Source organism: Oncorhynchus masou, chromosome 23 (assembly GCF_036934945.1).
Source record: "Oncorhynchus masou masou isolate Uvic2021 chromosome 23, UVic_Omas_1.1, whole genome shotgun sequence".
NCBI lineage: Eukaryota > Metazoa > Chordata > Actinopteri > Salmoniformes > Salmonidae > Oncorhynchus > Oncorhynchus masou.
Genome location: NC_088234.1, coordinates 47,457,599 through 47,473,147, shown reverse-complemented (window position 1 = coordinate 47,473,147; position 15,549 = coordinate 47,457,599). Strand labels below are relative to the sequence as shown.

General features: G+C 44.2%; 1 protein-coding gene across 5 annotated transcripts in view; it reads right to left on the bottom strand.

Annotated features, from left to right (window-relative positions):
• Positions 1-253: 253 nt before the first annotated feature.
• slc2a15a (solute carrier family 2 member 15a) overlaps positions 254-15,549 on the bottom strand; it is a 119,533-nt gene continuing 104,237 nt past the window's right edge. For all 5 annotated transcript variants that reach the window (XM_064932295.1, XM_064932296.1, XM_064932294.1 and 2 more), the window contains 10 exons: positions 9,819-9,979; positions 8,388-8,512; positions 7,968-8,113; positions 7,496-7,628; positions 7,076-7,263; positions 5,764-5,874; positions 4,631-4,732; positions 4,115-4,190; positions 2,607-2,734; positions 254-2,107 (listed from right to left, as the gene is read on the bottom strand). In XM_064932295.1, coding sequence (XP_064788367.1) covers positions 1,853-2,107; positions 2,607-2,734; positions 4,115-4,190; positions 4,631-4,732; positions 5,764-5,874; positions 7,076-7,263; positions 7,496-7,628; positions 7,968-8,113; positions 8,388-8,512; positions 9,819-9,979 — 1,425 coding nt within the window. In that variant the 3' untranslated portion in view covers positions 254-1,852. The remainder of the gene's footprint in view (positions 2,108-2,606; positions 2,735-4,114; positions 4,191-4,630; positions 4,733-5,763; positions 5,875-7,075; positions 7,264-7,495; positions 7,629-7,967; positions 8,114-8,387; positions 8,513-9,818; positions 9,980-15,549) is intronic.

Genomic DNA, 15,549 nt, shown 5'->3' with positions numbered 1-15,549 from the left:
TTAATTCTATATATCTGAGCATCTCAATGAGAACTCTGTCGTCTTTTTGAAATCCACAACAAATATACCATGTAGAACACACATGTCATTGATAACTCATTTGAATTAAATCAGATAGGTGTGTAGCAACTGTTGCCAAATAATGACAAACACCCTAACCACTGTCCCAATAAAAGATATCTCTAGGGCATGTGCTTACTGGGCCAGTATAGTTAGTCCCTGCCCATAAGAAACCCTAACCCCTCCTCCCTAGGAACTTATGTAGATGAAACAACTTGATAGGTAAGCAAGAGGCTGAATGTACTTTGAAGCAAATCTCAGCTCTTTTCAAAGTCCACGAAACAAAGTATTTTATTGATCATAGTGATTCAGGAGTATCATTAAAACAGGTTAACATGCCCCACCAAGATTAGACAATTATACAGAAAACCCTTAAATTGCTGAAATAAACCAATCAAATCAATGATGAGAATAATCAGATTAACCAATACCTGACACAGACATGGTGGCTAGCAGGAAGATCTGAATGTGGTGAATTAAGAGTTTGTCAGTTTAACTCCCAGGTGAAAAGCACCGTGTGAGAGTATTCCTGACCTTGTCAACAGACGACGAGCTATAATTGGATCACTGGTACAACAATGAAGGCGTAACAAGGCGTGATGTGAAATGAAACATGTTTTTTTTAGGGGGAGAACGTTTCTTTGGGACCATCAGGCGACGTCCTGACAACTGATATGCAGAAATGTTCCTGCAGCGTTCAAATGAAACGTGTCTAGAACATTCATATCTTCTGTTCTGAGAACATGGCAACCATATTCTGTCTTTGTTTGGTGGGACGTTGATGGAATATTCTCCGAACCCTCAGAAATGGTCGACACATGAATGTTCTTTCAACGTTATCATGAAACATGTCGAAAACATTAATATTGTAAATTCTGAGAACATGGTAACCACTTCCTGGGTAAGTTCAATTTTACATGAAGGGGATGGTCTCTTGGAAACATTCCTTGCACATCATGGGCACATTCCTATGAAAACATTAGTTAGTGACCGAATGAGACTCTTAATGGAACGTTCTCTGAAGTTGTGGGAACGTTTGTTGTTAGCTGGTATGTGCAATACATCTGCAGAGCTTGCCAGAGAAGTTATATATGCTGCACAAGAACACTTGAAACAATACTGGTTGTAACATATCCCAAACAACCCCAAACCCCAAAAGTGAATTTTCAAAACCCATACATCATGTTTTGTGTTAGATTCTAATGACTAAAACAAAGTGAATGTCTCTCCTGAGAGGTATTAGACAACAACAAGGATTTGCTCTGAAAACAAGTATATAATTGATCATAAACATCATAAAGCTTTGCATGTTATTACTTTGATAAAATATTTGAATGTACACAGTTCAAATACAGTTATATATTAGAAAATAAACTCTGGCTTTTGATAAAACCATACAGTATGTATAAAACACATCAAGCTACACCCTTCTGAAAAATGTACAGATCTGTCAGTCTTGACATAACCCACACACCCTTTAAATGACTGCAAAATAACAAAGGCCTGATCTGGAATCGGAAGGTGAAAGGCAAAAAGAAAGCATATGTGCAGTATATTTACGTGTGCCTACAGTATGTGTACATGTCTCTGTTACTGCATGATCTCAAAATCACAGCTTCATCTGAAAGTGAATCAGTACGACATGATATTGTATCCTGCTCCTCCCATGATTTTTTTTTTTTTTTTTTGTGGCAGCCAATCCAGCTTTTTACCTATCAATGGTCATACTGAAGGGAAAAAAAAGCTACTTCTGAGTTTTGGAATGCAGCCAGCCTCTCTCTCAGAGCCACTATCAGGGGACGGAGGAGGAGCTGTCAAACTCCAGCGATCCATTCTCCAGGGTTCCGTATCCGTTCATCTTCCTCAGTTTGAGCTGGTCGGGATGGCCCAGGCCCTGGGTCTCTGGCACCGCCTCCTTGGAGGCGAACATCTGGCTGATCTCCACGAACGTCTTGTTCTTGGTCTCCGGGATGACGAAGAACACAAAGGCCGCCACCGCCAGACACACGCAGCAGAACACCAGGTAGCAGTAGGACCCAGCGGACATCTGACACCAGGGAGGGAGGGATGGATGGACAGACAGACAGACACAGGGTTTCGATTCTAATATCCATAGTGCTTGGCCCTGATTTCTGTTTTTTTTTGCACAGGCATTGGTCCTGAGGAGCAAAGACGTTGGCCATGCTGAGTGAGGGTGGACACCATGTCAAGTAAAGTCATGTCAGGAAGAAGCAGAGCCATGCTGAGGCCAGGCAAAGTAGAATACCACCCCCGGGCAACACACATATACACGAAAGGCTGGAAGCAACACAGTGTCAGCTGCACTGCAGAGCCCCTGGAGCAGGCTAGGGGTTAAGTGCCATGCTCAAGGGCACAACGGCAGTAGGTGGCACCTGAAGTTCTGATGCCAGCAACCCTGATGCTGCCATGTTAAGTAGGGCCACAGCCAGGTCACGTTAATTGAGGGCAGAGGGCATATTATTAAGTGAGGACAGAGGCCATGTGAAGTGAGGACAGATTAAGTGAGAGCAGAGGCAGTTGGTTACCTGTAGGAAGGGGAAGACGAAGCCGACTGTGAAGTTGGAAATCCAGTTGAGGGATCCTCCCACAGTGTAGGCTGCTGGGCGGTGAGACTGTTTAAACAGCTCTGCCGTTATCAGGAAAGGAACACCCGCTACAATATATACACTGACCGTTAGTACACTGCACACACACACACACACACACACACACACACACACACACACACACACACACACACACACACACACACACACACACACACACACACACACACACACACACACACACACACACACACACACAATAAACCAATAATTTCAGCCCATATACAAACACAGACTATGTAAACACACTGAAAGGTAGAGTGATAAAGGGGCTTTAAGAAAAGTTCTTTATCTACTGTAGCTACATATCCAGGAAGTAAGGAAGGGGGTATACATAACAACTTCATGAAATCAGTCATAACACCTTCATTCCCAACAACCTTCAACAGCATTCATACAGAGTTTTCAAAATAAAAGTCCCCTTGAATAAAATGTTAATCTTCCAATTTATATTTTTACTGTCACAGTACCCAAACCCCTGACACACTATTCACACACCAGGCTAAAGGCAACAATCACAGAGGGGATGGCACCAGCCGTAGGTACGGTATCTTTCAAATACATGAGCTAGCTGCGTTTGATTGAGCTTGCCTGGCACAATGGAATCAATGGAACAGTCCCAAAAGTGTAAACTCGACCTGCCAATCTGGTACTCCAGGCAGGCTCAAGAAAACGTTCAGGCAAACTATTTAAACCCAGCTCTGGACGGCACCTGAGCAAGTTTACCATTGTAATGTGGTAGTAAGCGAGCTAATCCCGTTTGGTCACAAGTGATGAATATGCAACGCCTTGTGTTACTACACTGCTAATGACCCTTTGAATGAACATGAGCCCAGGCTGCCTTATTTGTGCATAATTATTCGTGCCTCATCATTGTGGGTGGCGGAGGAATAACACTTTTCGACTGATGAGGAGTTAGGCCCCGGATTCATTATTCATCTTGATTTGCTGTTGAGCGGCAGCATTCATCACCTTTCTGACCAATGAGGCGTGATGAGGCCTAATTAAAGACAGGATCCTCGACAGAATGAGCCAATCCACTAAGGACCAGAGGGGGATGTAGTCGGGTATGTACATACATACGTCCCTCTACAGAACACACTCTCATTTGTCTATCTTAGAGGGGATATAGACTTTATCATCATCACACACAGGCAGATAATCAGGAGGTGAGATCAAGGCCATTAGCTGCATTAACAAGCGCTCAACTTTGACCTCCAGAGGGCGCCCTTTCGATACACACCAGGAGGTCGGAAACCAGCAAATCTGGCAACACACCCCGGTGTATCCCTGTATGAAGCCTGGATGTGTGTGTGTGTGTGTTTGTGTGCGCGTATCTGCATGTGTGCTCTCTGCTCAAATGAATGGAAAGTAAATTCATAACTCAGAGAAGAGTAAGATAGAGTAAGTAGAAGAATGCAGCTCACCTGGCCCAATGCAGAAACCAGCGATGATACCGACCACGCATCCAACACTGACATAACGCATGAATGGTAAGTGAACCTGTAAGCATAGTGTAGTGGAAGACACAAGACGCCATGACCTAACTGAGTCAGTATATTCCATAAGGAGATTTCTATTATAGTTGGCCGCATGCACTCTTAAATCTCCACCCGGCACAGCCAGAAGAGGACTGACCACCCCTCGGAGCCTGGTTCCTCTCTAGGTTTCTCCCTACATGTTCCTGCCTTCTCGGGAGTTTTTCCTGGCCACTGTGATCCCGCCTCTGCATTGCTTGCTCTTTGGGGTTTCAGGCTGGGGATCTGTAAAGCTCTTTCTGACAACTGCTGGAAATGGCTTTATAAAATGCATTTGATTGATTGATAAACTATACTAAAGTACTCTCTGTCGTATCAGAAGGATATAATTAATATAGTAAAAACACAAATGCAGTGCACCCTACCTCCCACCCACCCGCACACACACACACCACAAATACAGACCTGTAGAACGAGGGAAAGAGTGATCCCAGCGCAGCAGAATCCCATGACTAGAAACCCCCCAATGATGAGAGGCCTCCTGCCCAGTTTCTCTATGGTAAAACACTACAGAGAGAGAGAGAGGGGGGGGGCAGAGAGAGAGACAGAGAGAGAGAGAGAGAGAGAGAGTGAGGGGGCAGAGAGAGAGAGAAAGAGGGCAGAGAGAGAGAGAGAGAGAAGGGGCAGAGAGAGAGAGAGAGAGGCCAGAGAGAGAGAGAGGGAGAGAGGCCAGAGAGAGAGAGAGGGAGAGAGGCCAGAGAGAGAGAGAGAGAAGGGGCAGAGAGAGAGAGAGAAGGAGCAGAGAGAGAGAGAGATGGGGCAGAGAGAGAGAGAGAGAGAGAGAGAGAAGGGGCCGAGAGAGAGAGAGAGAGAAAGAGAGAGAGAGAAGGGGCAGAGAGAGAGACAGAGAGAGAGAAGGGGCAGAGAGAGAGAGAGACAGAGAGAGAGAGAGAGGGGGGGGCAGAGAGAGAGAGAGGCCAGAGAGAGAGAGAGAGAGAGAAGGGGCAGAGAGAGAGAGAGAGAGAGAAGGAGCAGAGAGAGAGAGATGGGGCAGAGAGAGAGAGAGAGAGAAGGGGCCGAGAGAGAGAGAGAGAGAGAAGGGGCAGAGAGAGAGAGAGAGAGAGAATTGTCAGAGAGAGAGAAGGGACACAGAGAGAGAGAAGGGGCAGAGAGAGAGAGAAGGGGCAGAGAGAGAGAGAGAGAGAGAGGGGGCAGAGAGAGAGAGAGAGGCCAGAGAGAGAGAGAGAAGGGGCAGAGAGAGAGAGAGAGATGGGGCAGAGAGAGAGAGAAGGGGCCGAGAGAGAGAGAGAGAGAAGGGGCCGAGAGAGAGAGAGAGAGAGAGAGAAGGGGCCGAGAGAGAGAGAGAGAGAGAAGGGGCAGAGAGAGAGAGAGAGAGAGAGAGAGAGAGAGAGAATTGGCAGAGAGAGAGAAGGGACAGAGAGAGAGAGAGATGGGGCAGAGAGAGAGAGAAGGGGCCGAGAGAAACACAAGATACAAAGAGACAGAAAGCAACAAAACATGAATAACACAACCATTAAAAGAGAAAAATATGACAGGGCAAACTTACAACCAATCCCATGTCTCCTCCATAGACTCACCCCAATGAGGCCGGCAATGATCTCGATGGCTCCTGTACCCACCGTAGTGTACTGGATCTCTGGGTCTGGGATGCCCGCGTTCCTAAAGATGTCATTGGTATAGAACCAGAGCTACAATAGAGAAAGAACACGCACCATTGTAAATACAACCCATATCTATGCTTATTTATTTTATCTTGTGTCCTTTACCATTTGTACATTGTAAAAACACTGAATATATATATATATAATATGACATTTGTAATGTCTTTATTGTTTTGAAACTTCTGTATGTGTGATGTCTACTGTTAATTTTTATTGTTTATTTCACTTTATATATTATCTACCTTACTTGCTTTGGCAATGTTAACACATGTTACCCATGCCAATAAAGCACCTTGAATTGAATTGAATTGAAAGACACTTTTGAGCTTGTGGGGCATGGGCACAAGTGGGACAGCCTGGAACAGGTGGCACAGCATGGGCACAGAGTAACAGTGGACAACCACTCACATTCAATTGATTTCAATTTGGGGCTTTGGGGAGGTTAACTTTAGACAGGGGGGTAAATCAGGAGTTGGAGGTAGTAAGAAACCAACACACACACAAGTCTACACACCCATTAAACACACTCCTCTCTCCTGCAGCAGTCACAGAATAGTGTCAAGGCTTGCCACCGGTCACCTCCACTTAGCCTACAGCTCTCCTCTGGTATCTGCCTGATACCATCATCCTCATCACCATCACCACCGTCTTCACCCTCACTACCTGTGTTTCAAAGCTGCCTCAAATAGATTGCCAAAGCTAATTAGCTGCTAAAAATACATTGCAGAGATGAGGCTGCTAATGAGTTCAGCTCTGATGGGTAAAATGTGCACTTGTTGGCCCCAGTGTCCTGGTAATCATTTGAATAATTAATGCATCTCAGTAGCATAATTCAGGAAGGGATTTAGCTAATCGTATTGCTGTTAAATGATGACTCGTAGTTTTGGGTTCTTCACCACATGATCACATGAGGCTTGTAAAAGATGAGGAATCATTCATTCTGCCTTTCAACTGAGCCTCTCGGTGTAGTGGGCCCGACTGTAATGGATGAGAGGGGGAAGAAGGTGAGAGAGCGATAAGAGGTGTAGTGTAGGAGAGAGAGAGAGGGTGAGAGAGTAAGGAAAGGACATGTGAATGGCAGAGAATGAGCAGGGTGTGATGGGGGGAGAAAACGGGTGAAAAGAGAGAGGTGGAGGCGAGGGCGAGGAGTGCTAAAAAAGGAGTAACAGAGGGATAGAGAGATATGAGAAGGAGAGGAGCACCATAGAGAACAGATGAGTAATCTTACAGCGTCTATACCGGAGAGCTGCATGCCGATATTGATGACCACCACACTGAGCAGCTGCCAGCGCACCAAAGGGTCCAGTATCAGTCGCCATACCGACACCGTCTCCACCGACGACAGAGAGCGCTGCTCCTCCTGCATCTCCTCGATCTCTGACTGGATGTTACACTTGGCCCGGTACCACTTCAACGCTGAGGTAGGAAATAAAACAGGAAGTTACACTTTAAACAGGCAATGACAATGCGTTTGTATCAAATGAAAATGAAATATGACTTGAACTTTGTCATTGATGGTTAACTAAACAGTTTGTCACATGACTCGAATTGACAACGTTGCCACAGGAAATAAGCATAGCCCTGAGGTTACATTATTCACACACTAAGTATGTGTCCCAGTCTCAATGGTGTCGTCTAGCATGCTGACCTATAATGGTGGCGTGGACATTGTGCTTCTCAATCAGCAGGTATCGTGGGCTCTCCGGAAACCATGGCAACAGCATCAGCTGAATGAAGGTGGGTATCACCACCAGAGAGAGAAACAGGGGCCAGTGATCCTCCTGTAAACATGAGAAAACGACTCACAATCATCACCTACATGATGTACAGCTGTACACCAGTGGAGGCTGCTGAGAGGAGGACGGCTCATAATGATGTCCGGGACGGAGCAAATGGAAAGGCATCAAACACGTGGAAACCATGTGTTTGTATTTGATACCATTCCGCTCCGCTCCATACATTACCACGAGCCCGTCCTCCCCAATTAAGGTGCCACCAACCTCCTGTGCAGTACACACATAACCCCAAAAATGCAACACGCAAACCATTGAAAATGAATCAATCTCTAAACTTATGAACGGCAAGTGTAAAGCTTTTCCTGGAAATGGTATTTGGCGTACCTTCCCCAGAATTTCGTGTAGACCCAGAATCTGGGCCGAGAAGACCCCAGCACAAATGAAGAGGCTGGGCACGAGCCCCAGGAAACCACGCAGGTTTTTAGGAGCTATCTCCCCCAGGTACATGGGCACCACGCTCAGAGAGATACCTACACAACACAACGATGACGACGTGGACATTTTTTTTCACCGACCAAAAATCAAGATAAGACACAACAGTGAGCAAACATTCACTTTCTTGTTATTGCTACATTCACAACTTTGCCCAGCTACCGTGCCACGTTTATACCATATGTATACATTCCTGGCTGATTAAACAGTGACCCATTCCTGAACCTTGACCCTTATCCTATAACCTTAACTCTAACTCTCAACCCTGAACCTTACCCTTCTCACTGAGTGGGCACGCTGATGTGTTTGTACCTGAGTGGATCCCTGTGACGAAGCGGCCAAAGATGACCATCTCTGGAGAGCCACAGATCCTGCTGAAGCCCATGAGAGATCCAGCGATGAACACCAATACCGTCGAGTTCACCACCGTGCCTTTCCTACACGCACACGCACAACACACACACACACACACATTATGGTTGGCTCTGTCCACCATTAAAATGTGTGGATTATCAGAACTAGCTAATTAATGTACCAATGTATGAAGCTGTGCATAAAAGCATGTGGACCATAGGCAATAGCAAGTACACCTTCATTACTTCTATGACATAGAATAGTAAAGTCTCCCCCTGATATACAGTCAGGGAGGGCGTTTTGAGTTCTGATCGGCCATAAAACACCGTTGGGTGATGAAGATGATCAGCTCATAACTGGGCTCGTAAATTGTTCTCTTTCATTTGCATGTAAATGTCCAGTCAGATCATGTGAGTCCTTTAGATAAATGAGATCTAAGCCTGCACTGAATACAAAACACTCTTTAGAGGGCTGGCAAGAGGGGACAGAGATCGCACTGACTACACTCCAAAGGGTATAGGGGACAGAGAGTGTGCACTTTAAAGGGCAGAGGGAACAGAACAAGTGTAGCACATTGGGTAGCTTGTACAAAGAGTTTAAACTCTAAATGGCAGTGTAACTAAACACTATGCACTCTGAAAGGCAGACAGGACGAACAGTGTGCACTCTGAAGGGCAGACAGGACAAACAGTGTGCACTCTGAAGGGCAGACAGGACAAACAGTGTGCACTCTGAAGGGCAGACAGGACAAACAGTGTGCACTCTGAAGGGCAGACAGGACAAACAGTGTGCACTCTGAAGGGCAGACAGGACAAACAGTGTGCACTCTGAAGGGCAGACAGGACAAACAGTGTGCACTCTGAAGGGCAGACAGGACGAACAGTGTGCACTCTGAAGGGCAGAGGAGAGCAAAGGAGGGAGGGCATGGTTATCCTTGGGATCAGAGGGCAGAAGGTCACCCAGGGGTGATAGATGAGGGCGCTGCTCTAATGCCCTCAGTGTGTGTGTGTGTGTGTGTGTGTGTGTGTGTGTGTGTGTGTGTGTGTGTGTGTGTGTGTGTGTGTGTGTGTGTGTGTGTGTGTGTGTGTGTGTGTGTGTGACTAGCTCAGAAAGCCAGGCAGGGTGGCAGTGCCCAGAGCTCCAGTCCAGATGCTGCACTGTGTCTCTGAGGCTGTTCATGTCAACTGGCCAACAGCCACCCTGCAGCCACAGTGTCTGGAGGTCTCAGGCATTGGCCTAAACCAAAACAAAGGTCTTCAAAGGACAGAACTTTCCTAATATTTACAGATGAACACTGACTCGAATGGGGAGCAGAGAATATTGTGAAAAACCTGTATAGGAGTGTGTGTCACTGGGAGTGTGCGTATGGGGAGCGTGTAAGGGTCTCACCTGCCGAACCTGGTGACGAGCATGCCCACCATGAGGGATCCCAGTAGACCCCCAATGGCAAAGACAGACACGGTGAGAGAGTACATGAGGGTCAGAGCCTCGCCATCCAGCCCCGTACCATTACGGCTCACTGACGTCCTGTTGTAGAAGTCCTTAATGTACTGTGGGGGAGAGTGAAACAAGGAGAGAGAGAGCGAGAGAAACAAAGCGGGGAGAAAACAGTATTACTACTGTTTATCACTATGATTTATTTAATGTGTTCCTGTGCTCTTGCTTTGCCAGTGTAAGATACCTATCATGCCAATAGAGCTCATTGAGTAGAATTAAATTGAGAGGGGCAAAGAGGAGTTATCAAATAAACTTGGTGCGACACAATTCAAATGACTGTATGACACACAGTATGCCATACAGCACACAATGTGTTACATAATGTCACTAAGACCTCAATTTGTTACCAGCATCAAACTGTACAAAACACTATATAACTATCATTCTTACATTCCCAAAATGCCAATGTCAATGAGACCGCCCCACTTACATTTAATCCATCGCTATCTGGCCAAAAGGGGCCTAAAGAGGGGAACGCAAAATCATAACCAAACTGGGAGTCCTCGTCATGTGGCCCATGCTTCTCCTCTTTCCGTGGCATTTTCAGGTCACAGACCAGAACTAATTCAATTCCACTGCTATGTCCTTTAAAAAAAAACTTAATTAACCTCTTAATCTACAGTGTGGCCAATTCAGGATCAATTCAACTACTCACAGACTCAGGCGAGGAACGGTGAGAAATGAAGAGACCTTGCACTGTGTGTGTGTGTGTGTGTGTGTGTGTGTGCATACGTGTGTGCGTGCGTATGTGTATTCTGATGATAGTAATCAGACCTTAGTGTATTTCAAACATACAAACAGAAACATTCTGGTCATGCTCTATTTCACAGTTCACTTGAGCAGATATTAAAGCAGTGTTCCAACCATATCTCTACAGTTCCAACTATAGAATTGGAATGGACAACTGTTGGCCAAGCTTCCCTTTACAGTCCAGCTGTTAACCTAAAATGTTACTGCAATGGTCTAAATCAGGGTCACACAGAGTCTTTCTTGGTAGTCGTCACGCTCTGACCTTAGATATCTCTGTTTTCTTTATATTTTGGTTAGGTCAGGGTGTGACGAGGGTGGGTATGCTAGTTTTTGTATTGTCTAGGGTTTTTGTATGTCTATGGTGGCCTTATATGGTTCCCAATCAGAGGCAGCTGTTTATCATTGTCTCTGATTGGTGATCATACTCAGGTATCCATTTTCCCTTTTGTGTTCGTGGGTTCTTGTCTATGTGTAGTTGCCTCTCAGCACTCGTTTGAATAGCTTCATGGTTTGTTATTTTGGTTAGTTTGTTCAGTGCTCATTCGCTAAATAAAATAAGAATGTACGCATACAACGCTGCGCCTTGGTCCAATTCATACAACGAACATGACAGTAGTCTTAAACAAATTTACTTTGGGAAGAAAAGTTTACACCTCACACACATGGTAATAGTCTTAAAATAAGAAGATGCCTGTACCATGTCAGATATAGAGTTGAAATGTATTCAATTTTGAGTTTGCATCCCAATAATACACATTATATACACGGAGTGTACAAAACATACATAAAGAACACCTTCCTAATATTGGGTTGCAACCCCCCCACCCCCCAAAATGGTGTGCTTCAATCATTTGTCTTGCCCATTCACCCTCTGAATGGCACACATACACAATACATGTCTCAATTGTCTCAAGGCTTAAAAATCATTCTTTAACAAGTGACATCAATAAGGGATCATAGCTTTCACCTGGATTCACCTGGTCAGTCTATGTCATGGAAAGAGCAGGTGTCTTAAATTTTTTATACACTCAATGTGCATCACAGAAGTCTGAAATATAACAACAGCGGTTGACATAGAAACCTGATTATTATTTAGGGAATTATGAAACAATTGAATAACATTCCACCCATGAGCCCACTAGAGGGTGATTTGGTAATTGAACTGCAATTTAAAAAAACACATGGTAAAATTTGAATTACACTGCCTACTTCCTTAAAAGTGTAACAGAGTGTTCTGATGGGTGTTAAAACATAGGAACCTGATGTAGAACAGCATGCAATTTCAACATAAGATTGACTTACAGTACCAGTCAAAAGTTTGGACACACCTACTCATTCAAGGGTTTTCTTAAATTTGTACTATTTTCTAAATTGTAGAATAACAGTGAAGACATCAAAACTATGAAATAACACATGGAATCATGTAGTAACCAAAAAAGTGTTAAACAAAATCAAAATATATTTTATAATTGAGATTCTTCAAAGTAGCCACCGTTTGCCTTGATGAAAGCTTTTCACACTCTTGGCATTCCCTCAACCAGCTTCATGAGGTAGTCACCTGGAATGAATTTCAATTAAGAGGTGTGCCTTGTTAAAAGTACATGTGTGTCATTTCTTTCCTTCTTAATGCATTTGAGCCAATCAGTTGTGTTGTGATAAGGTAGGGGTGGTATACAGAAGATAGCCATATTTGGTAAAAGACCAAGTCCATGTTATGGCAAGAACAGCTAAAATAAGCAAAGAGAAATGACAGTCCATCCTTACTTAAAGACATGAAGGTCAGTTAATCCAGAAAAACCATCAAGCGCTATGATGAAACTGGCTCTCATGAGGACCGCCACAGGAAAAGCAGTCTGCTGCAGAGGATAAGTTCATTAGAGTTACCAGCCTCAGAAATTGCAGCCCAAATAAATGCTTCACAGAGTTCAAGTAACAGACACATCTCAACATCAACTGCTCAGAGGAGACTGCGTGAATCAGGCCTTCATGGTTGAATTGCTGCAAAGAAACAACTACTAAAGAACACCAATAAGAAGAAGAGACTTGCTTGGGCCAAGAAACACAAGCAATGGACATTAGACCAGTGGAAATCTTTCTTTTGAGATATTTGGTTCCAACCTCTGTGTCTTTGTAAGACACAGAGTAGGTGAACGGATGATCTACGCATGTGTGTGTCACTCCCTGACCTTAGAGCCTTTTTATTTCTCTATTTGTTTAGGTCGAGGTGTGATTTGGGTGGGCATTCTAGTTTTTCTATTTCTTTGTTGGCCGGGTATGGTTCCCAATCAGAGGCAGCTGTCTATCGTTGTCTCTGATTGGGGATCATACCTAGGCAGCCTTTAGTTTGTGGGACCTTGACTATGTTTTTGCATAGTAGCTGTCTAGCCCTGTAGAACTTTACGGTCGATTTTGTATTTTGTTGTTTTATCAGAGTTCAGTATTAAAAATCATGAACACTTTCCACGCTGCGCTTTGGTCTCATTCATCTAACGGATGTAACGGTGTGGTTCCCACCATGAAGCATGGAGAAGGTGTGATGGTGTGGGGGTGCTTTGCTGGTGACACTATCTGTGATTTATTTAGAATTCAAGGCACACTTAACCAGCATGGCCACCACAGCATTCTGCAGCGATACGCCATCCCATCTGGTTTGCGCTTAGTGGGACTATCATTTGTTTTTCAACAGGACAATGACCCCAAACACACCTCCAGGCTATGTAAGGGCTATTTGACCAAGAAGGAGAGTGATGAAGTGCTGCATCAGATGACCTTGCCTCCACAATCACCTGACCTCAACCCAATTGAGATGGTTTGGGATGAGTTGGACCTCAGAGTGAAGGAAAAGTAGCCAACAAGTACTCAGCATATGTCGGAACTCCTTCAAGACTGTTGGAAAAGCATTCCAGGTGAAGCTAGTTGAGAGAATGCCAAGAAGAGTGTACAAAGCTGTCATCAAGGCAAAGGGTGGTTACTTTGAAGAATCTCAAATGTAAATTATATTTTGATTTGTGTAACACTAATTTGGTTACTACATGATTCCATATGTGTTATTTCATCGTTTTGATGTCTTCAATGACAGCACAAAAAACATACTAGTGCCACAAACACAGTCTATAACAAAAGTGCAGCGCCTGACAAAATAATCAGGTAACAATAAACACTTACACACAAAGACATGATGGGGAACAGAGGACTAAATACATGTAGATTGATTGGGGAATGAAAAGCAGGTGTGTATGGAACAAGACAAAACAAATGGACATATGAAAAATGGAGCGGCGATGGCTAGAAGGCCGGTGACGTCGATCGCCGAACGCCGCCCGAACAAGGAGAGGAGCCGACTTCGGCGGAAGTCGTGACAGGTGTGTCCAAACTTTTGACTGGTACTGTACATGGGAATTGATCCACAAATTATATAATCTCGCTAAATGTTTCTAGCGGCTAGTTTAAAAAAGAACAGTATGGGTTGCAGTCACTCCTTGTCCATAGACTACTTTCAAAGTAAAATAACAAATATTTGTACATTTAAATTAATGTAAATCATATTTGACAGTCCTGCTATTTACCTAGTATTATGTCTTAGCAAATACTGCATCAGCCACCACCAATTGAAACAAGAATATATATATATATATATATTTTTACCTTTATTTAACTAGGCAAGTCAGTTAAGAACAAATTCTTATTTTCAATGACAGCCTAGGAACAGTGGGTTAACTGCCTGTTCAGGGGCAGAATGACAGATTTGTACCTTGTTAGCTCCGGGCTCTTCTGGTTACTAGTCCAACGCTCTAACCACTAGGCTACCCTGCCGCCCAAGCCCAAACCCCAACAGTCAACACTGGTAACCAGTGGCCTGTAATTGGGCTAAAGGGACAAAGACACAATACCCAATGACCCCAACAGTGACCCTATAGCTGTGGGATACAATTAGCATTAGCTTTGGGCTGTGAGAGACAGTTGGCATTAGCTTTGGGCTGAAGAATGCAGTTAGCATAATCTTTATGCTGTAGGATATTTTTGGCATTAGCTTCGGAGAGATTGGTTCAACAGTCCTTCCAACTGCATGGCCTCAACTGCATTCCTTCTGATAAAGAGCAGCCTGGTTCCTCATTCAATCCTCATTCAATCCACATTCCTGGTGAGAACAAACCTTTCACAGATGCACACACAGTTTAAACTACCTCACACTGACAAATCATTTTCATTTTAACTATCAGTGTTAAAATGTAGGCTAAGCCACAGACTTTCACATGTTTTGTGTGAAAGCATGGACTCATCATGGTGAGCAGTATTAGATACAGCATTGGGGGTCTCACTCTGATGTATATGAGGGTAAGAGTGTAAAAGATGCACTTCATTCTGTAAATATTCAGACCTCTTAACGTTTTCCGCATTTTGTTACGTTACAGCTGTATTCTAAATGGATTAAATTGTATCTTTCCCCTCAATAATCTACACACAATAGCCCATAATGACAAAGCAAAAACAGGTTTTAATAAGTTTTTGCAAGTTTATTAAAAATAAAAAAACTGAAATATAACATTTACATAAGAATTCACACCCTTTAGTCAGTACTTTGTTGAAGCCACTTTGGCAGCAATTAAAGCCTTGAGTCTTCTTGGGTATGACGCTACAAGCTTGGCACATCATTATTTGGGGAGTTTCTCCTATTCTTCTCTGCAGATCCTCTCAAAGTCTGTTAAGCTGGATGGGGGAGCGTCACTGCAAAGCTATTTTCAGGTCTCTCCAGAGATGTTCGGTTCAAGTGTGGGCTCTAGCTAACTCAAGGACATTCAGAGACTTGTCCCGAAGCCACTCCTACGTTTTGTTGGCTGTGTGCTTAGGGTCGTTGTCCGGTTGGAAGGCGAAC